A 23,548-nucleotide genomic window follows, 5' to 3' on the forward strand; every position below is an offset into this window, starting at 1 on the left:
AGCGAACCGGGTTCCATCTGAACCCGAACGATCGGCATTTGATTAGTGGGGGCTGCAGAACTTGGATAAAGCTCTAAGGTTGTCTGGAAAACATGGATACAGCCAATGACTATATCCATGTTTTCCACATAGCCTTAGGGTTTTATCCAAGTTCAGCAGCCGCCGCTAATCTAATGCCGAAAGTTCGGGTTCGGATCGACTCCAGCATGCTCGAGGTTTGCTCATCTCTATTAGGGATCCATCTTACACCTACATACTCCTCTTTTTACTCAGGGCGGTTCAGGGAAGAAAAAGAGCGCTGCACCTCACACCTATGGCTGATACTAGTGCCGCTAGGCTAAATAAAAAACATATCAGAATTTTGTGTATGAATTGATCAAGCCATACTGCCCCATGTACCTCGTGCCGGTATCTGATACACATGGGTCCCTACACTAAGTCCACACCGTGCCAGTCAGTGGCCACCAACCCCACAGGCGTGCACAGTCAGGGAACGGGGGCCCTGGGACGGCCCTGCGACCCCCATGCCACAGGACCAGACCCAAAAACACCACACCAGAACACCTCTCTTTACTCAGCTAACTTTCCTGCTCTTTTTAGAGAACTGCGAAATTTGCTAACCAAATGAAATTCTCACTTTATTTCACTTATTGGCAGAGTGGCATCATAGTTACATAGTTACATAGTCAATACGGTTGAAAAAAGACACATGTACATCAAGTTCAGCCAAGGAGGGGATGGATACAGGGAAGGGGGAGGGGGTGATAGGTTCTATACATATGCATCTATATTATTTTGGTCTAAGAACTTGTCTAGCCCGGTTTTGAAGCCCTCTACTGTTGTTGCTGTGACCAGATCCTGTGGTAGACTGTTTCACAGATTCACAGTTCTCATGGTAAAGAAGACTTGTCGCCTCCGGAGATTGAACCTTTTTTTCTCCAGGCGGAGGCAGTGCCCCCTTGTCCTTTGAGGGGGTTTTACCTGGAACATCCCCATATTTCTTGTAGGGGCCATTTATATATTTAAATAAATTAATCATATCTCCCCTTAAACGTCTCTTCTCCAGACTAAACAAATCTAGTTCTGTTAATCTCTCCTCATAACTAAGATGCTCCATTCCCCTTATTAGTTTAGTTGGCCGTCTTTGTACCCTCTCCAGCTCTAGAATAACATTTTTATGAATCGGGTTCCAAAACTGGACGGCATACTCCAGATGAGGCCGCACCAAAGCTTTATAAAGCGGTAATATTATATCCCTGTCCTGTGAGTCCATGCCTGTTTTAATGCATGACAATATCCTGCTGGCCTTAGAAGCCGCTGACTGACATTGTGTGCTGTTCTGTAGTCTATTATCTACAAGTACACCCAGATCCTTCTCCATCAGTAAAAATGACTATTCTTCCAAAGTTACTATATAATTTCGAGACCCTTCCTGTATGTATACCCCTCTCTGAGTTGAAGGCCCTGCAAGGGGATATTTTTAAGTTTATATGGGCCTCTAAGAGACATCGTATTTCTGCCTCGGTGATGATGTGTAGTAAAACTCAGGGTGGGCTAGCCGTACAGAACATTTTGCATTATTACTGGGCAACCCTCTTGGAATAAATTACCGCATGGTCTAAGTACCTTGCTTACAAGAAGTGGACTGAAATAGAAAAAATTTGGTTGGCACCATTCCACCCCAACTCTTTCCTTTGGCATGCCTCCCCCCCACAGTCTTCTCACCTTCGCCTTCTTGGCCCTATTAATTTTACCCTACATACAGTATTTGGACCTCTGCTCTCTTAAATTTAGGTTAATATCTAAAGCCTCTCCCCTCTATTCTTTCCTCCTTTTTCCTGATTATCAGCCAGGTTCACAATCTCGCACTGTTCAGCTCTGGGGCTCAAAAAAACTCTTTCAATACGCAGATAATGTAGATCCCCTTACCCGTACACTTTTTTCATTTGACAAACTTGTAGATAAATTTGACATGCTATCCGAAGAGCACTATACTTACCTGCAGATTCGTCACTTGATGATGTCTTGTCTAGGATCCCTCATGGTGTCAAAACGCTCTCCTTTTGAGCAGCTAGTGAGGTGTGGTACTTCCACTTCCGTTCTGATATCAGAGATATATCGCATTCTTAACTCACCACCTGATGGATCCCAGGCTAGACACCTCTACATAACCAAGTGGGAGGAAGTGTTGGGTAGACAGCTCCCACCTGAATGTTGGAACACTGTATGGGAAAGGGCAGCGAAGTCATCGATCTGTACCACTTATAAAGAGTCCCACTATAAACTATTGATGTTGTGGTACCACACTCCCAAACTCCTTCATAATTTGAACATTGCCATTCTGCGGTTTGTTTATTGAACCTGTTTCCTAAAAACTTTCGGAAAACACAAACTAAACTGTTACTAACTATTTTAACTGCTGCCAAATCTTTGATTGCTCTTCAATGGAAGCAGACTGCCCCTCCCTCCCTACATTGAATGAAAACTAGGATTAGGGAGCTCCATTCTTTGGAAAAATTGACGGCATCCCTTAATAATACTATCGAAAAGTTTGAGGCCATATGGCTGCCCTGGGACTCCTTAGATATACCTTCTCCACCCCCTGGCGGTAGACCCTTGATCTCCTTCCCTCCTCCCCCCTCCTTCCCTGTCTTTTGTACTGTCTTTTCCTTGTATCCCCCTTGTCTATTTTTTTTTTTTAATGTGTTTTATGATGTGATTATGATATTGTGCGGCTCTCCACGGCTGTGGACAGACCTATTATGTTTCAGGCCTTCACCTTGTTGCCTTGATCCAGTTCTACTTGAATATATGACTAGATATGTTTTGATTTTCTTTTTTGCCTAGATAGGTGTGTGGCCTTCGTACTTGGACCCTTCTGGTTCCTCTGAGCTGCATTGACCGATATTGATACCCCTTCTTTTGTATTGCTTATTTTTTATTGTGTGTTGTAAAATGAAAACTATTTAATAAAAATTACAGTTATTAAAAAAAAGCATAATAAAATGTGAAGAAAAGTCCTGTGCAACATTTTCTTCAGCCGCAATTCTGGTGGAAGCACATTAGTAAATCTGGGCCAATGTGTTGAATCTACTTCTATATGAAAACAAAAATCCAATGGCAGTAAAGTTTGTACTGGGATAATACATCTGCATTCTCCCTTAAAGCGAATGTGCCACTTAAAGCACTAAACAAATAACTTCATACAGGCTGGTCGGCACTGCCACACAGATTCTGATGGTGCCATCTGTTTTTTGAACTGCTGCCTGATTCCCGCAATCTGCGCTATTTTATCTATAAGCACGCAAGGTCGATTGATGGGTTGGAGGTGGGTCCAGTGCTTCCAGTGCACCCATATCTTCTTCCCTGGGTGAAGTGTGCCCTCTGAATCAAGGCCAACCTGGCTCTGCCTCAGCACGTCACCCATGCTTGAAAGAGACTGTATGGTTTGGTCCAAAGATACTGTAGCTGTTTCTACACATTGGTGAAATAAACACGTGAGGTTTTGCTACTATATACTGCTGCTATCTTTGGCTTATCGTTAAGGGCAGTGGTTGAGCCCCATCAAATTTTACCCAACCTAAGGGTGCATTCACACCACAAAATTCTTGTATATAACATCCCCCGGATTCTTTGGGCAGAGTATAGAATGGAGTCTATGGCACGAGCTGAGAATCAAGCAGGGGCGAGCGCCAGAGTCTGCTGGATGTTATCCAAAAGAATTCTCAAATGTGAATGCACCTTAAGTGAGAATTGACAGTACTATTGTACTCAGGGAACGGGATATCGGTGCACTGTGGGTGCTAGGCTTGGCTGCAATGCACCAAACAACCTCACTTTCATATAGAAAAAGTGGCACAGTTTGAGAGGACTCAACAGCAGTCCAAAAGAACAGACAAAACTATCAGAATCTGCGTGGCGGCACCAATATGCAGGGCCGTATTTACCACTAGGCACCCGTGGTCCGGTGCCTAGGGCAGCACCTTGCAAGGGGGCAGCACCAGGAAGCAGGGGGAAAGAAAAAACTATTTTTTTTTTTGTTTTTATTTTTTTTATTTTCCCTCCTCCTGTTCAGACTTGCCAGTAAATCTGGTGTCTTTTCCAGGGGGGTGGGGGGTATGGTGGTATTGGTCAGGTCTGGTATCGCCAATAGGTGCGTGAAGATGGGGCGTCTTCAGGTTTAGTGCCTAGGGCAGCAGCAGCTGTTAATACAGCCCTGCCAATATGGACGTATGAAGACATTTGTTTAGTGGTTAAAGTGGTATTTTTGCTTTAAGCAGCACCTCAACTGTCCATGCTTTGCATTTCATATAGCAGTTTGACCCTTTTAAACACAACCTGTGAATAGGTGGGGAGCTGTTTTTGGAAGAAAACAGCCACGTTGATCAACAACACCTGAAACTTTTTAATTTATGTCTTTGTGATTATATATTCACAGGTAGAGCACTTCCAGCAGGTCCACAAGTGCATATAAATGAAACAGAAACACTGACTCTCATCTGCAGAGCGGATGGTAATCCTCCTGTTACTATGGGCTGGGTGAGAGGGGAAGATTGCAGAGAATTATCTAAAATGAATAACAGTAGATTGTCGACAACAATAAATGTAACATCCTCAATGGCTGATGTCTACCAGTGCTTGGCATGGAATGTGCACGGCCTCATAGAACGACGTATACAAGTTGGCACAAAACAGGGTAAGAAATACTGGGCCTCTTTACTAACAATGGGTCAGTTATGCTGTCATTTATTTTATTTTTTTTTTGGGGGGGGGGGTTGCACCAAATTCATTAATTTGGTGCGCACTCTATGTAAATCTGGAAGGCTTTTTACAGGACAAAATTAAAGCCCGTCCATCCCCCCACCCTCGAAGTTAGAATAGAAACCATAAGAAATTATTGTTTTCTTAGTAAATCCGTCGGTTGTGGTGGGTTTTTAAGGACGTACCCATGCCACACCCACAACACACCCACTTTGCAGGTTTTTGGACAAAAATGAAAAGTTTGTGTCACACACTTTTAGTAAATATGTTGGAAGAGAAAACCGACAGGGAAAAGGGACAAAAACCCAACAATTTTCTCACGGGAACACATTAGGAAATCAGCCCGATTGTGTTGTTTCTCTTATTTCATATGGAAAAAGGATATAAAAATCTTTCTAACAAACCTAGATTTCTCTATGTAAATTTTTATGTCTATACAGTATTTATCTAGGATCAATCTTTAAATTCATCTGTAAGAGACATGGGACAAATTGACATGCCCCGTAAATCACGGAAGCTACACAGTTTGAAGTTGTGCTGTAGAATGACAAACCTCCCAACATCAGACCTCTGGCAGCTACGTGGCTGTATTAGTACAGTCCAACAAAAATTTTAACACGTTTGGCGCTCCCGGCATCATAATGATACATAAAGCCTGAAAGTGTGTCATCCCAATGTGCCACTTCACGCTCCAAGTGCCATATGAGCAACTCTCAATTTCTATTTTTTACACAGCATTTATCTGTGTTTTGAAACAAAATGGAGGTTGTCCTCGGAGTCTTCAGATACATGAGAAATGTTCTCCTTCCCTTAGTTTACCTCAAACAAAAATGAGGACCTTCTGTCTTTATATTTATTCAATCCATTTATGATCACATGTTGGGTGTACTTTGCATGATCCTGGGAGTTAAGCCTATTTAATTGTAACTTTATGTTGTGGTTTAACAGAATTATATATAAAAAATATATATTTTAATGGAAAAAGGTATTAAAACAGTCCTATGTGTTATTTAAAAAAACAAAAACAAAAAAACAGCAAATATAATTTAAAAGTGATGGTCGTTAATAGATATGAGCAAAGCAGGCAGAAATTTGTTTGTTAAGATTTGCAAATCAAATCTTAACGAATTTTAATAAAAAATTTATTTTCCTTCTTGTGAAAGTATTAAAAATTGGAAAATCACACTTAAAATAAATGTCAATCAGCCAGTCAATCATCCAATTTCCACCATGGACAGCAGTGGACATCGGTGGACTAGCGCGTAACATCAGTTTTCTCCCAGGAAAGCAGTGGACATCGGTGGAACAGTGGCATTAGAGCAATTTTCTCCCAGGAAAGCAGTGGACATTGGTGGAACAGCGGCGTAACATCAAAGAAACATGGTATAAGACTGGACTTTGCATACAATATGCTCCTCCCTCTGGCCTTTGAACTCCTCCAGTCTCTACGTTGGCTTCCATTTTCTGGCTCTCCGGACGTTCCTCCATAAGATCTTCTGAGTGCCACTATTCTGGGATGACCCTTCAGTTGACGGCTGTCTCCGCGATTAGCTACTGCCTGCCATTGAGCTTGAACTTTAAAGGATCCAGTCCACAATCCAGCCTTGCTGGTGTTCACCTGCCCACTGGCTGTAACAGGTAGCTGGATTCTTCCTCCAATTTGGCTTGGATCAACAGTCCCATGACTCTATCTTCCACCGACTCTATCCTGTGTCCCGCTTACACTGCCTAGACCCTGGGAAGAGCATGATTTCCTTGCAGGTTTGGATATATTGCTTTTAATTCAATAAAAAAAAAATTGTAAACGAATTGGTTCAACACAGTAGGAGTGTAGTGTAGTAAGTAAACTGCACCCTCAGTTCAGTAATGAAATTTTTAGAACACAGTAGGTGTAAAGTGCGACCACTGTTTATGTAAGGTGCACTTCCACACACAGCCAACTGGCCACCTCCGTAAATGAACCGCCTTACATAGAGGGGGAGGTGCTGACATCACAGAGGGGCCTGCAGCTGATTGGACGGGCACTAGGGATTATGGTTAATCCCTTTCTCCCACCCAGTGACGCTCCAGACAGCATGTACAGCCATCATTTAGTTTTTTTGTGAATTTTCCTAACAAATCGGCGGGAATTCACTTTGCAGAATGAAGCAAATTGCCGTCCCGATTTGCAGCGAACTTTGATTTGCCGTATTCGCTTCACTCATCTCAGGTCATTAAATCCACCACATGTGCAGTATAACAGATCATTTAGATGATTAAGAAGTTGCTTTGCTGTAAACAGCGCCTGGCTTCTCCGCTGGTTGTCTTTGGTATTGCAGTTTAGTTCCATCCAAGAGGATTAGGATGAGCCCCAATACACAGCCTATTGATGGAGCAGCATCATGTCTGGAAGAAAAAGTCTGATGTGTCCTTTATATATTTATCGAAAGTTTTTACTTTACTAAGCTCTACAACACAAATTAAATTTTTGATGCTTTAGATTTTTCTACCTTTTTTATGTTTCAGTTCCCATGGATGGGCATAAGCAGCCCAGGGGTAAGAATTTACTGGTCACTCTTTTACGTTGCTGTATTTCCTTCCTCTTTCTACTTAGTCTCATTTTCTCTAATAAATATTGGATCTCTTTTGGCCATTTAGTAGACCTTTTATGGTGTGTTTACACAGACAGATTTATCTGGCAGATTTTAGAAGCCAAAGCCAGGAACAGACTACAAACAGGGAACATGTCATAAAGGAAATACTGAGATTTTTCCTCTTTTCAAATCCGTTCCTGGCTTTGGCTTCCAAAATCCACCAGATAAATCTGCCTGTGTAAACGCACCATATAGTCATTGGATTGTTCATCATATTTGATCACACAGGTCCCCTGCTTAATTGGAGTTTCAGCTGTCAAAGTTACCCCTTCTCGTGAGGAATTTTGAAATCTAAGGCTATGTTCACACAATGTATATTTTTGTAAAAGTACGGCTGTTGTTGCCGATTGCAACAACGGCCGTGATTAATACGAAAATATATGTTGCGTTGCAGTCTATGGAATCCCGGCCGGAGTGTATACACATTGTATACACTCCTGCTGGGATCCCTAGCGGCGCCACGAGAAACTGACATGTCAGTTTTCTGCGGCCGATATTCATTAAATAGCAGACGCAGAAAACCCCATCAGTGCACACAGTGGAGCGAGCGGCTCCGGCTTCATACTCCATTGTGTGCATTGGCGAGTTCTGATGTGGGCGCACGGATGTGCCCACATCCGAATTTAGGGGCGCTAAAGATCATCTGGGTGGTACCGCAGTACCGGTCGGGATGATCTAGTCTGAAACCGGCCGTTCCGTGACCCGGCTGGGTCACGGAACGGCCAGTTTCATACTATGTGCGACCATAGTATGAAACTATGTGCGACCTATGTGCGACCATAGTCGGGGGCGGATCCACATCGCTATGTAGAGACATTAGACGTAGAGTTAAAAGACGCACTATAGAAAAAATGTTCAAATTGATAAAGCCTTATGAATGTGTTGATTAAAAAGGAGAGATGGAAGTATGGTATGGATGGTACCGGTCTGACCGGGGAGCTGGGCTGTTTACGGATGGCGGAGGTCGTCGGTCAAGACTGGGTCAGTGTACTGAGACGTTGTGAGTAACGTACTGGTCACTGATAAGAATGGGAAAGAATTTGCTGCCAGTCAGGGGTGCCCTTAGATGGGTACTCCTGGTATGGGGCCAAAGATGAATGTGAGGTATGATCAACTCCCCTTGAAGGAATTAACGGTTGGCTGAATTACTGGAGGAATAGGAGATGTGGGGTATGGGTCTGCTCCCGTTCCGGCTTCGCCCTCTCCCCCCCCCCCTCCCTGCTGTGTTGGGCTGGGGATCCGTAGACACCCGGTTGAATGGAAAAGGTAGTTAATATTTATGTGAAATAAAGAGGGTGGTTTGGAATTTTATTTAGCTATAATTTTTTTTTTTTTTTTTGAGGGGTTAGCATAATGGAAGAATATATAGGGCGCCCTACAGGTTTTACTACACAGGGTGGAGATAAAGTGATGTTAAGAGATATATATATATATATATATATTGACTAGGATGGATTGCCGGGATGAAAGTTTTTTCTATTTGTTGGGAAGTGGAGGATATTGTCTCTCTTGGGGTAAATGGGTATTTTAGATGGTAAATTGTTTAGATTGGAATTGAGATTTTGTAAGTAAGGGTTGAATATGATTAAAATAAAAAAATTTATAAAAAAAAAAAAAAAAAATCAATTTCTGGCCTTGGCTTCACAAATCGTTCAGATATATCACATTCCATACAGCTGACACTGTTAGATAGCTGTTAAATCAGGAAGACAGGATGCAGAAAAATGATTTTGTTATATAGTAAGAAGAGTCTATGGGGCTTTCCTGAGCTCCTAAAGTGATGGTGCGTTTACACATACTGGATTTCTATATTACTGGATTGATATATTTAAATAATTTTTATGAAGCTCTTTAAAATAGAAGAATGGCCTTTGAATGTTGTTTCCAATATAACACTGCAATCTCCCTGAGGAAGAAAGCCATGTCCTTATGAAATTGTTGGAGAAATTATGTGGGCTATCATAAGTGTGCTGTAACATCACTTGCCCAATTCATGTGGAGTTCTCCATAGACTTGGCAGGTTGCGGGACTTTTTCTATCCTTTCCTATGTCATGTTGGAAACAAGATCGCCTACACCCTGAAACTTTAAAAGATTAAGGTGACATTTATGAAACCTCTGCCTGAGGCGTACACCAGGGAGAAGGTACAGATTCGCCCCTTCTCCCTGGCGTACACCTGCCATATGCCCCGCTCGCCTGACGGGCGGTCTGGGGGAGCTTGGGGGGCCGTGACAAAGCGGGGAGGAGGCGTGGCCTCCTCCTGCGCCTCATTTATCATGATTTACGCCTGCTCGCAGCTCGTAAATTATGATCCAAATCTACACCTGCTTGGAAGCAGATTTAGTACACCGAACGCAGGTTCGGGTGCCCGGCAGGCCCGATTCACTAAAAGGCGTGCGCCTCTGAGTGAATCCTGTCAGGGAAAAGGGGGCAGGGCCTAATATAAGACCGTTGTTCTTGTACACCGGTCTTCATAAATCCCCCCCAAGAGTTTTCATTATTAAATTATAGGACTTTCAGCAAGGATTTTAGAACAAGTACAACTTAGGCATTTCTTTATTGCACTATTAGGCTATGGTTTTTGCCGTTTTGCAGCCATTTTTTCGGACTGCCATCATTTTGCCAGCAAAACACGGCTGCCCTCCCCCCTCCCAAAAAAAAGGAAAAAAAAAAAAAAGATGTGTGAACATAACCTGATGGTAGTTTTATTTGCTTGTTTTACCTCATTCATTTGTAACCATATGCAAATCAGTGTAGAGTGTACTATCAGATGGATTTGATATTTAAAAAAAAAAAAAATTGACATTATAGAGACACCTCAACAGTTATGATTTGTAGGGGTAATGGTGCGTTTACACAGGCAGATTTATCTGACAGATTTTGGAAGCCAAAGCCAGGAATGGATTTGAAAAGAGGAGAAATCTCAGTGTTTCCTTTATGACCTGTTCCCTGTTTATAGTCTGTTCCTGGTTTTGTCTTCAAAGATCTGTCAGATAATTCTGCCTGTGTAAATGCACCATAAGGCTATGTTCACACTACGGAACAGACCGGCCATTCCGAGACCCCGGCCGGGTCACGGAACGGCCGGTCTGTGCCCGGACCATCGGGGCCGGTACTTAAGTACCGGACAGATGATCCGTCCGGCCGGGGAGCTCTGATGCAGGCGCATTAGAGCGCGCGCGCCGGCATCAGTGCTTCCCATAGCACACTGTGTGCACTGACAGGTCTTTCTGCGGCCGGAATTCACTGAATTCCGGCCGCAGAAAACTGACCTGTCAGTTTTTTTCCGGCGGCGTATGGGATCCCGGCTGGAGCGTATACGATGTGTGTACGCTCCGGACGGGATCCCATTGCAAATAAGGCATTATTCTGAGAACTACGGCCGTAGTTTTGTGTTGTGTGAACATAGCCTAAGAGTGTCTACAACCAGATCGATCACTAGAACAAGCGTGTGACCAAGACTTACATTGGGGTTCATATTGGTCACATGGCACAATGCTGGGAGGGAACACATCCAGTAAGGACTTCTTCTTCTTCTTTTTTTTTTTAAAGTGACAGTGCTCATTTGAGTTTTGAACTGAAATAATTTTAGCAAACCTTACTTTTTTTTTCTTCCTCAGATGTGAATGTACACAAGTATGTCGCGATTGGATTTATATGTGGAATAAGTATAACCACTTTAATCATTCTGCTGTACATATTTCTTATAAGGTAAGAAACCATTTGCATTGTATTGATTGGTTTTAATTATCCTAACATTATGTAATTCCAAACCATAGAGACACTGACTAGGCTTCTTATACAAAGCTTTACGAGCTTTATGCATACAATATTTCAATCAAAATTCAAACTGTTATTTATTTGTAATTCCCTACCTGACCACATGGCGCGCTGTTTACTTACAAACATGTCCTTTTTCTGATATCAAACTTATTTTTAGGAAAATAATTAACAAGAAGACAGAGGTTACTGTGAAGGAAATGCCTGCCGATGTGGATTCACCAAGGGATGAGATTTCTATGAACACCATTGTGCCGAAACGAAAACCTGAGGTACAGAGAGTAGTGAGAGTCTATAGGAGATTTCTGTATTATATGGGTAGGATGTGCAGGAATGATATCCACCAAGCTCCCATATATCCCTACACTGAAGGGTCATTTACTGTATAATGTAAGGCTTTTTTCCCATTTCAGAAACAAGAGTAGAGATGAGCGAATACGATTCGACCAAGACGGTATTCAATCGAATATTGTGGTATTCGAAAGATTCGAATTCAATCGAGTAGTGTGACGAATACGCGGGAAACATTCAAAAGCCCTCCCATCGCAGTTAGCGCTTTTTTTTTTTAAAGCAATCACCATGCAGGGAGGCCTTGAGGGACCCTGGGAGTACGCACGCAGCGCGAAAACGGCGTCTACCCTCATCAGATGGCTGAATCACATGACCTTGAATATTTAATAATTGACTTCCGCCTCTCGACCGCAGATAAGCTTTCAACCTAGTCAGGGAAAGATCTTGCAGCAGGGAGAGATAGGTTTTAGTAGCGTTTTGGTTAGGCAGGATTATTACAGAACCTAAAAGTCCTTCTCAGGGCTAAGATCCAGCGAAAAAGTCATCTCTGAATCCAAAGCTTCTCAGTGCTAACACATAGATGATATAACAGCAGCAGCATCAGCAGGTGTATTCATTCCAGTGCCCTGTGTGTGACTTATAGTGTCCCTGGTTTAGCCCACTAAGGGCACGTTATAAATATTGTGCCAATTGCCCAGTAAAAGGCATGTGATACCTATTGTTCCAGTAGCCTAGTAAAAGCCTAGTAATGCTGCGCAAGAAATATGAAAGAAATGTGTGAACATTGCCATAAACATTCATAAAGCGTTCACAAATATTTTTCATTTGCAACTGCGGAGAGTGGCATTATACTGCGATTTTGGGGTGTTGGGTTCACCCAGGCATGCTCCACCTAATGTGCCAGTGTCATTCCGGAGGTGTTGGCATCATTTAGGGAGGTTTCATGGGGGACTTGGTGACCTCCAAGTGGTCAAATTTGTATTTCCAAGTGCCGAGAATTTTTTTCCCATAGACTATAATGGGATTATATATTTGTTCGAATAGTCGAATCTCGGTGCCTATTCGATTTGACTTCTCGAAAGTCAAATATTTCACTACTCGCTCATCTCTAATAAAGAGGAAAGGCGGACGTTTTGTCATAATCATGGCAATGCGTTATGATTCTAATCGTCATTCGCTGCCGTGATTACAATAAGATGCTATGTTCCTGAAGTGAGAACTTGGCCTAAGCATTGTTTTGCATAAGAGTTGCAAAAAATTATCGAATTCATAAATGTTGTGGCAGCAGAGCAATTCATGAATTTTCAAATTATATACAATACAGCCATAGCCGATACAGGTCAGTGTGAACCTGTCGCCTGTTTAGAATAAGCGCCAATCGGAAGATGAACTAAAGTGGTTGATATAACTAAGAGAGTCCATACACTAATGTGACCTCCCTTGCTTTTCAGTGATATATTCAGAGATGCAACAGCATCTCTGAACACTCTTTTACTAAGTAGATAGGCTGGTCCAGATTTACTATTGCAAATGTTCCGGAATCAGGTGCCGTTTGTCCAGATATTACACCAAATTTATAATGCATTCATACACTATTTCATTGGGTCCAACACAAGGGGTGTGGTCTCTGTAAAATAAGGTGTGGCTTTGGTAAAAGGGGCATGTCTTTACATACAGTACAACACCATGTGCCATAAGCAAAATTCTTGTGCACAATTCTAACAGAGTTTAAAGTTTCACTGTCGTATTTTTATTTATTTATTTATTTTTTTTTGCAGAAATCACAGTACATGCGATTAACAAAAAAAACTTTGTAATTGGGTTTATTAGGCAACTATGCCATTATCTGCATTCAAAAAGCCTTTCCCCAGGTCCCCCTCCCTTCTTCTCTCTCATCCACTGCTCATTATCAGGAAATCTCGACTCTTTTACATCAGTCGAGCCCTGTCTGTTCTATGGAGGGAGAGGGGGAGGAGGGAGATTAGTCGCCAGCAGAGAGCAAAGGATAACACAGTGGGACCTATGTGAAAGTCGGTATTCAGAGGTCAGAGAGGTCAGTGCTGACTTCAGAGGAGATAGCCCGGTGATGTAGCTGTAAATTAACTCTTTGCTGTCCTGTTTTGGTGCCTCATCGCCCCCCCCCCCCATAAGAGAACCATGAAGACAGGGGGGAAAGCTTGAAACTGTTTTTTTTTTTGTTTTTTTTTCCCCATGATAAAATTGCATTTTTTGGCTAACAAACCCCATTACAAAGTTTCTTAAAATCGCCTGTACTATTGATTTCTGCAAAAAAAAAAAAAAAAAAATCAAACAGTGACACTTTAAACCAAGTAACTAGTGTGTTGGATCTTTGTGCAGCTATAAATCATTTTTATCAGCCACTCATTGTCCTTCTAGACCTGAGCTTGTTGACAGGCAAGCAGCATTACCTCTAGCTAGCCACACATATACACTGGGCTGGGCACTCAGCACCAAGCAACACTGGCTTTGCGTACAAGAGCAGGGACTCCTGGAATGAAAGGAGTCCCTGCTCCTCTATACAATTTGTGTGGTGCTCTAGGTTTATAGTGTAGGGCACCCCAGAAAATCCAGCATAAGTGAGCGGCCATGTGCATTCATTACAGCTAATGTACATGTCTACACAAACAATGTAAATCACAGCAGGGCGCCAAGAGGGAAATAACATGTTACATTTTGTATTTGTTTCACAGGAGACCACAGACAACCATCTTCAAGTAAATTCAGGAGGTATTGCGTCGAATCAAGATGTTCTGTATTCCCAAATCAATTTTGCCACTAAACGTTCCAAAGTGCCAGCAAGTCGGCCGGAAACAGAATACGCAGAAGTAAAAAGGAAATAGTCGGAGCCCAGGTTAATGCGGACTCCCATCATATTCAATGGAATCTGTAAAGTTGTTGTTTCTACAGAAATGATATATAGTTATAAGCAACTGACACATTTTTTTTTCAATGTGACCCATATTTTAAGTATTCGGTACATCGTACATGTGGAATTGTATTCCCCAATAGGCACAGGAGACACATGCCTATAGGAGGCCCTGGGAAAAGCGGGGCTGAATTACATATAAAAATACACGTGTGCATGGTCCCTTATCTGAAAATAAATGTAAATTGTTAACTAGACAATTCAATGTACTAAGATTAACAGTTGGACATGTATAGAGGTAGGTGTATCTGCAAACAGACCGTAAGGCCCCTTGCACATGAAAACAATCCACATTGTATTCTATGGGCAAAGCACATGACCATGGATTCTATAGTCCATGCATTAGCTAAGAGACCAGGCTGCAAAAAACAATGGATATGTTATTATTACAAACCAAACACTCCTTCTTATGACCTTGTGTTCCATGTTTGTGGGCGTCCCATGAATAAAACTGAACTGACCACCATAGTAAACATAGTGCTAAACAATTTAAAGCGAATCTGTTGGCCGCAGTTCACATTCTAAACTGCTGACACTTCCCGATGCAGCTTTGGACTGGGGTATCTGGGGCCATCCAGAGGAAATGATCCTGGGGGCCCACCAATGAAGAAGCAGTGAGAAACAACATGTCAGTTAGTGTTAGTGCAGGTTCCACAAGCTGAGGGGTCACCGGAGCATCAGTCCAACACTGTCTAGATAGCTGCTAAGTCAAGGAGACACATGGTACCTTTTATATATCTGTTTGTGCTTCCAGGACACAGAAAAATATTTTATTTTCCCGTGTAAAGTGTCAGAGAGGTGTTCCCAAACTCTTGAAGTGTTACAAGTAGGTATACAGCCACACTCCCTCTTCTATTCTTCTCACTTCTAGATTGACAACCAACTAAAATCTAGCCCCAAGTTCATAGGCGTGAGAGAGGGAGCGAGAAGGCAGTTTAGAACATACATAACTTCTGAGGCTTGGGAACACCTCTTTGACACTTAGCACATTAAAGTATAAAAGCATTATTTTATGTTCTGGAAGCACAGTCAGATATATAAAAGGTACCATGTGTCTCCTTTTACTAAGAGCATCAGCGGTTTGGAATGTAAACAACAGCTGACAGATATTCTTTAAATAAATATTGATATTACATGTGTACACACAGCTTTGCGGACATAGAACAGTGTTGCATCCTTGTGCATGATTTCATTGAAGCCACACTTTGGGATTACGGCTGTCTATTGATAATGACGGCCGCAAATATTGATCCTACTCATTATTTGTGGCCATTATTATGTTCACACAACGTCAAAAATATTGAAAAGGCGGCCGATTTTCATATTTTAAAAAAAAGTCTGTTTTTGCCACGATTTAACTGACTGCAATGGCAATGCATTGAAGTCAATGGGAAGACGGACGTCCAATGCACAAAATGCATCGAATAACAGATTTTTTTTACCACCGACGTCAAAATAATGAACATGATCATTATTTTCGGACGTCTTTTCCAAACAGGGGACATTTTTTATTAGTTGTTCACACACAGTTTTTCTTTTTCCACCTCTCTCTTTTTTTTACTATTAAATTCAATGGACTTTTCAATTAAGCCGCATCCAAAGAGCAAAAAAAGCAAACACTATAGCACTCCTCTTCATTAACTTGCCAGTCTTAATGTGTTTTTATTTTTTTAGAAAAATTGTATAACTGATGGATGCAATAGTTACCAGCATTAGTGTCCAAATAGGGCAAAACAATCCAAGTCCAACAGGGGTAACAGCATCTCACAAGGCGGATGTAGATGAAAAAAATAAAGTTTTTTATTCCAGCATGGCACAGATACAACGTTTCAACCGCAATGGTCTTTTTCAAGTATACAGGATTAGAAACATGTCATAGTATTTAAAGCAGTGACAGCCAATAGCTAGCACAATACAATTAATTCAGTTTAACCCTCATCACCCCTGTGTCCCTACAACTATATACATTTACTTTATTAGAACTCACAAAAGTGCTTCATAGGTTAAAAACATACAGGGAGACCCACCTCCCAACAGCTGCCACCACCAAATAGAGCGAGGAAGGAGCGCGACATGTGCAGATGCCGGCGTCCTGCCACGTTCACTGCGCATGCGCTATCAACAACCAATCACTGCGCCGTGGAATTATAATCATTTTTTAATTATTCTATAAATATAAATTGTATTATAGAAATATAAATAAATGTATTCTTTCCTCTTTTGGTGTCACTGTAAATTTTTAATTCTTTTCTTATTTCTTCTCATTTTGTGTCATTTATTTTACAGAAGTTAAAGGAATCCTCCAGAAATAACTTATATTATCTGTTATGTTCATTGCAGGGTCAGAGGGGGTAGGGTTTAAAGGGGTACTTCAGACAGAAAAAATATGTTTTCAAATCAATTGGTGTCAGAAAGGTATGCAGATTTGTAAATGACTTCTAGTTAACAAATCTCAAGTCTTCCAGTACTTATCAGCTGATGTATGTCCTGCAGGAAGTGATATTCTTTCCAGCATGACACAGTGCTCTCTGCTGCCACCTCTGTCCATGTCAGGAACTGTCCAGAGCAGGATAGGTTTTCTATAGGGATTTACTGCTGCTCTGGACAGTTCCTGACATGGACAGAGGTGGCAGCAGAGAGCACTGTGTCAGACTGGAACGAATACACCACTTATACACCACTTCCTGCAGGACATACAGCAGCTGATATGTACTAGGATATTTTTTTTAATAGAAGTTATTTACAAATCTATAGAAGTTTCTGACATCAGTGGATTGGAAGATTTCTTTTTAATTATTATTACTTCAGTACCCCTTTAATAAAAGGATTCATTGTTAGGTGTCCCTGTCTCATGGTCATTCCCTCTGCGCCTGTACTAAGAAAAACACCTTATAACAGTTTTGCCTGGAGCAAAGATTAAGATTTTTATTTAATATACAATTTAAAATGACACTATCCGCAGGTTCTGGCAAATAAACTTGCTGATAGGCCCCAGGAGTTCTTTACCTTATGACTGCAGAACTGTGAAGCATTCTCCTCTTCTCCCCCTCATTCTGTAGATAACCCCTAATTGTCCAATATGCTAATCAGGGGCCTAGGAGCATTTTGGGCATCACCCGACAGCCCGGTTAGCGGCACAGGAGGGGGCGTGCTGGGCAGCAAGGGAGGGGGCGTGCTGGGCAGCAAGGGAGGGGGCGTGCTGGGCAGCAAGGGAGGGGGCGTGCTGGGTAGCAAGGGAGGGGGCGTGATGGGCAGCAAGGGAGGGGGCGTCCTGGGCAGCAAGGGAGGGGGCGTGCTGGGCAGCAAGGGAGGGGGCGTGCTGGGCAGCAAGGGAGGGGGCGTGCTGGGCAGCAAGGGAGGGGGTGTGCTGGGCAGCAAGGGAGGGGGCGTGCTGGCTGGGAACATGTAAAATCATTCCAACCACGTAGCAAGGGGATGGCAGCATCATGTTGTGGGGATGTTCTGCTGCAAGAAAGACTAATGACCTATACTGGATATTCTTACCAAGACGACCCTTTCAGGTAACATCCACCTCTCTCTAACATCCTACTGTCTTGTAAATTAAATACTGTCGGATATTTCTCAGATTCCCATAATCAGTGCAGCACACAATGAGCGGTGTTCCATTGTCTAATACAGGGGTGGGGAACCTTTTCCATGTCGAGGGCCGGTCGGACATTTATAAAATCATTCGAGGGCCGCATACCGTGCGCAGCAGGGTAGCGTGGGTTTGCAGCACCCGGGGCAAGGCAAAGTATTGTTCCCCTAATGCCCCTGCTATTGTAGTTAACCGTCTGTGATGCCCCTTGTACCTGATGTGAATCCTTAGTGATACCCTGTAGCCTGAGTTAACCCCCCAGTCATGTCCCTGGTAGCCTAATTACCCCCCCCCCCCCCACACCCAATGATGCCTCTGGTAGGCCTAGTTAATCCCCCCAGTTATGTCCCTGCTAGCCTAGTTAATACCCCCAGTCATGTCCCTGGTAGCCTAGTTAAGCCCCTCTGTGATGTCCGTGGTAGCCTAGTTTAGCCCCTCAGTCATGTCCCTGGTAGCCTAGATAACCCCCCAGTCCTGTCCCTGGTAGCCTAGTCAGCCCCCCGTCATGTCCCTGGTAGCCTAGATAACCCCCCAGTCCTGTCCCTGGTAGCCTAGTCAGCCCCCCGTCATGTCCCTGGTAGCCTAGTTAATCCCCAGTGCCTGCCCCAAATAAAAAAAATAAATAAACATCCCACTCACCTTTCCTCCGCTCCCACGCTATCCAGGTCCTCTTCTCCCTCCTCTCTTCTGTGCCGGTCCTCTCCTGCAGGCGGCCCGCGGTGAAATGACGTCATCGCGCGCGGCCCGCAGGAGTCACAAGACGTGCGCCGCTCTGGAGGAGAAGGAGCCGGCATACACAGCGTCCTCCTGTGTCTGGTAACTGTCACAGACAAAGGAGGAAGCTGTGAATGCCGGCTCCTTCTCCTTCAGAGCTGCGCATGTCACAGGGGAGCCGCGGGCCGCATCCGGAGGTGTCAGGGGCCGGATGCGGGCCGGAGGTTCCCCACCCCTGGTCTAATACATATGACCTTGCAACATTCTAGATCGTCTCATTAAAAGCTACATTTAGATTTGTTCTTAATAATTAGAGATGGGAACACATAGGCAATGTGGCAATACAATTCTCAGCACATAGAATGAGGAAATAATGGAAAGGAGAAGTTGGTGATAAATGATAAGGATTTTGACTAATGCACAAAAGAGCAAGAAGAGCAACAGAGGAAGTTGATGAGTATCATGCTGTATTTATAGTTACTAATATTACCATAGGCAGGCATGGAGTTCCTTGGTCCTTATGCAAAGTCCGTACCAGGGTTTTTGTAAAGGGAGCAGATGTGGACCCGCCGGGCTACCAGACCGGTTTCACTTAGGGCCATGCTAGGGAGCCTTTAGTTCTTCAACCTCTATTCTTCACCTTGTCACCATTCAAACAGGATATGAAAGTTAGACTTCTGTTACTAGAAGACACCAGGCTGCTTCACAAAAGTGGTCCTCGTGTGGGTTGCAGTTGGCTATGGGAACGAGACAGTGCCGATTGAGCAGTATGAGAGATTTAGCCGGTAAAATGTAGTCAGTAGACTGGTTCATGAAGAGGAGATATCAGAAGCAGGGATGAGACATAGCCGTAGTCTAAACAAGAGTGAAGACAGATTGGTGTCGGGAGAACAGTCCAGAATGGTGACGGGAGAAGATTATGCAACAGAAGGGGTGAGGCAGGTAAGCGTAGTCTGAGGAACAGGAAAAAGTCAGGATACACGGAGTAGGAGACAAAGAAACACAGCTATGGAACACAGAACCAACAAAAAGGAAGAGGCAGAGTAGCTATAAGCAGATGTTGGAGAATTAGGATAGGTGGACGAAGAAAAATACAGCGCACACTGGCTCATTAAATCTGAGAAAGTAGAAGGGTGCGCAAACTCAAAACCATCAGAGGAACTCCACCACTAACTGGAAGCATGGAGCACAGGCTAGGAGGAGAGATGATGTCAGCGGGCACCTCCGGTAGCAGACAGCATGGAGACAGGTAGGGTCATGATGCAGTTACCACCTCTGGTCCCCTTGTAGTGATGGCCCTCATTCGTATACTGTATATAACACAGATATTATGTGGCTAATGTTAAATCACTATTATACCGTATACAGTATTTGCCATGTTTAAATAGTATTGAGTAACCTATATAGTCACAGACTAATTATGTAAAAGTAAGAAGGACTTTATAGAAGACAGATACGATCATATGTAACAGAGAATATCAGTACTTGGATGTTTCATCCGTGGAGAGGAAAGAATGGAACCAGTTATGGTTAGATAAACAATGGGATCAGGTAACAACAGACATTAGGAAAGGTTTCCACAGTCTAGAATCTATGTGAACTACAGTCTATGTGACTTAGAGTGGTATTAAACGGGCTGATGGGGGCCCGATAACACCTGTAAACGAGCAGCAATCTGCTAGATCGTTGCTCGTTTACTGGGCCTATTACACGGCCCGATAATTGTTAAACAAGGGCTGCAGGAACATCGTTACCTATTTCCTTGCAGCCTTTCTGTATACATACCTAATCCATGGTAACACCACACCACAAAGCATGCTGTATTGTCTACCTGTAACACCACACAGCACACTGTATTCTCTAACTGTAACACCACACAGTGCGCTGTATTCTCCACCTGTAACACCACACAGCACACTGTATTCTCTAACTGTAACACCACACAGCACTGTATTCTCTACCTGTAACACTACACAGCGCTGTATTCTCTACCTGTAACACCACACAGCACACTGTATTGTCTACCTGTAACACCACACAGCACACTGGATTCTCTACCTGTAACACCACACAGCACTGTATTCTCTACCTGTAACACCACACAGCACACTGTATTGTCTACCTGTAACACCACACAGCACACTGGATTCTCTAACTGTAACACCACACAGTACGCTGTATTCTCTACCTGTAACACCACACAGCATGCTGTATTCTCTACCTGTAACACCACACAGCACGCTGTATTCTCTACCTGTAACACCACACAGCACGCTGTATTCTCTACCTGTAACACCACACAGCACACTGTATTCTCTACCTGTAACACCACACAGCACGCTGTATTCTCTACCTGTAACACCACACAGCACGCTGTATTCTCTACCAGTAACACCACACAGCACACTGTATTCTCTACCTGTAACACCACACAGTACGCTGTATTCTCTACCTGTAACACCACACAGCACACTGTATTCTGTACCTGTAACACCACACAGCACGCTGTATTCTCTACCTGTAACACCACACAGCACACTGTATTCTGTACCTGTAACACCACACAGCACGCTGTATTCTCTACCTGTAACACCACACAGCACACTGTATTCTCTACCTGTAACACCACACAGCACGCTGTATTCTCTACCTGTAACACCACACAGCACGCTGTATTCTCTACCTGTAACACCACACAGCACGCTGTATTCTCTACCTGTAACACCACACAGCACACTGTATTCTCTACCTGTAACACCACACAGCACGCTGTATTCTCTACCTGTAATACCACACAACACACTGTTCTTTACCTGTTATACCACACAGCACGCTGTATTCTCAACCTGTAACACCACACAGCACACTGTATTCTCTACCTGTAACACCGCACAGCACACTGTATTCTCTACCTGTAACACCACACAGCACACTGTATTCTCTACCTGTAACACCACACAGCACACTATATTCTCTACCTGTAACACCACACAGCACACTGTATTCTCTACCTGTAACATACCACAGCACACTGTATTCTCTACCTGTAACACCACACAGTACGCTGTATTCTCTACCTGTAACACCACACAGCATGCTGTATTCTCTACCTGTAACACCACACAGCACGCTGTATTCTCTACCTGTAACACCACACAGCACGCTGTATTCTCTACCTGTAACACCACACAGCACACTGTATTCTCTACCTGTAACACCACACAGCACGCTGTATTCTCTACCTGTAACACCACACAGCACGCTGTATTCTCTACCAGTAACACCACACAGCACACTGTATTCTCTACCTGTAACACCACACAGTACGCTGTATTCTCTACCTGTAACACCACACAGCACACTGTATTCTGTACCTGTAACACCACACAGCACGCTGTATTCTCTACCTGTAACACCACACAGCACACTGTATTCTGTACCTGTAACACCACACAGCACGCTGTATTCTCTACCTGTAACACCACACAGCACACTGTATTCTCTACCTGTAACACCACACAGCACGCTGTATTCTCTACCTGTAACACCACACAGCACGCTGTATTCTCTACCTGTAATACCACACAGTGCTGTATTCTCTACCTGTAACACCACACAGCGCGCTGTATTCTCTACCTGAAACTCCACACAGCACACTGTATTCTCTACCTGTAACACCACACAGTACGCTGTATTCTCTACCTGTAACACCACACAGCACGCTGTATTCTCTTCCTGTAACACCACACAGCACGCTGTATTCTGTACCTGTAACACCACACAGCACGCTGTATTCTCTACCTGTAATACCATACAGTGCTGTATTCTCTACCTGTAACACCACACAGCGCGCTGTATTCTCTACCTGTAACACCACACAGCACACTGTATTCTCTACCTGTAACACCACACAGCACGCTGTATTCTCTACCTGTAACACCACACAGCACGCTGTATTCTCTACCTGTAATACCACACAGTGCTGTATTCTCTACCTGTAACACCACACAGCACACTGTATTCTCTACCTGTAACACCACACAGCACACTGTATTCTCTACCTGTAACACCACACAGCACGCTGTATTCTCTACCTGTAACACCACACAGCACATCGTTACTACCTGTAAGGCTGATATTGGAATAAAGTGCTAAATTATTTTCTTTTTAAAAAACCTCTCCGCAGGTGTTTTACCAATCAATCTTTCGTACATAGGAGTTGGTTGTTCAATTTATCATGAGTGGGCAAAAGCTAATTTTTGTCAGTTTGCATTGCTGAATAATTTTTTGAAAATACAATCTCAACATCTATTATATGAAGCATTCCTTCTTACCTAGGATTTGGTTGTTAAATTTATCCTGAACGGGCTAATTTTTCTCCACCTTTTTTTTTTTTCAAATCAATCTTTCGTACATAGGAGTTGGTTGTTAAATGCATCCTCAACAGGCGTAGGGAGATAGAAGAAGTGGAGATAGAGTTGTCCGCCAATGGTACTTCCATCTAATCTACTCCAGCCTGCAGAGGCTGCTACCGCTGCACCCCCTATAGCTACGCCAGTGCTTGCAGGCTGTCCTCATCTTTTCAGTTATCCCTTGAAACAAATACAGTATTTAACCCTCAATTTTTTTCCAGTGATTCTTAGAACCAAATTTTCTCTTTTATGTTGTTCCATGTATTCAATTTACTCTTCTGGATGGTAATTCTAGCTTTTCATATCATATATAGGTATAAAAAAAATCTCCCATTGACTTTAATGGGATTCAAGTTCGATTTACTGTTCGACTCGAACTCAAACATTTTACTGTTCGCTCATCACTATACAA

At 43.2% G+C, this 23,548-nt stretch overlaps 1 protein-coding gene across 1 annotated transcript in view; it reads left to right on the plus strand.

The window, feature by feature from the left end:
• Window positions 1-14,361, plus strand: part of LOC138768811 (sialic acid-binding Ig-like lectin 14) — a 74,265-nt gene extending 59,904 nt beyond the window's left edge. Inside the window, exons 6-10 of the mRNA XM_069946766.1 lie at window positions 4,439-4,696; window positions 7,267-7,296; window positions 11,015-11,105; window positions 11,335-11,446; window positions 14,177-14,361. Of these exons, the coding sequence (XP_069802867.1) occupies window positions 4,439-4,696; window positions 7,267-7,296; window positions 11,015-11,105; window positions 11,335-11,446; window positions 14,177-14,326 (641 nt within the window). The 3' untranslated portion in view covers window positions 14,327-14,361. The remainder of the gene's footprint in view (window positions 1-4,438; window positions 4,697-7,266; window positions 7,297-11,014; window positions 11,106-11,334; window positions 11,447-14,176) is intronic.
• Window positions 14,362-23,548: the final 9,187 nt, after the last annotated feature.

Source organism: Dendropsophus ebraccatus, chromosome 12 (genome assembly GCF_027789765.1).
Source record: "Dendropsophus ebraccatus isolate aDenEbr1 chromosome 12, aDenEbr1.pat, whole genome shotgun sequence".
NCBI classification, from domain to species: Eukaryota; Metazoa; Chordata; class Amphibia; order Anura; family Hylidae; genus Dendropsophus; species Dendropsophus ebraccatus.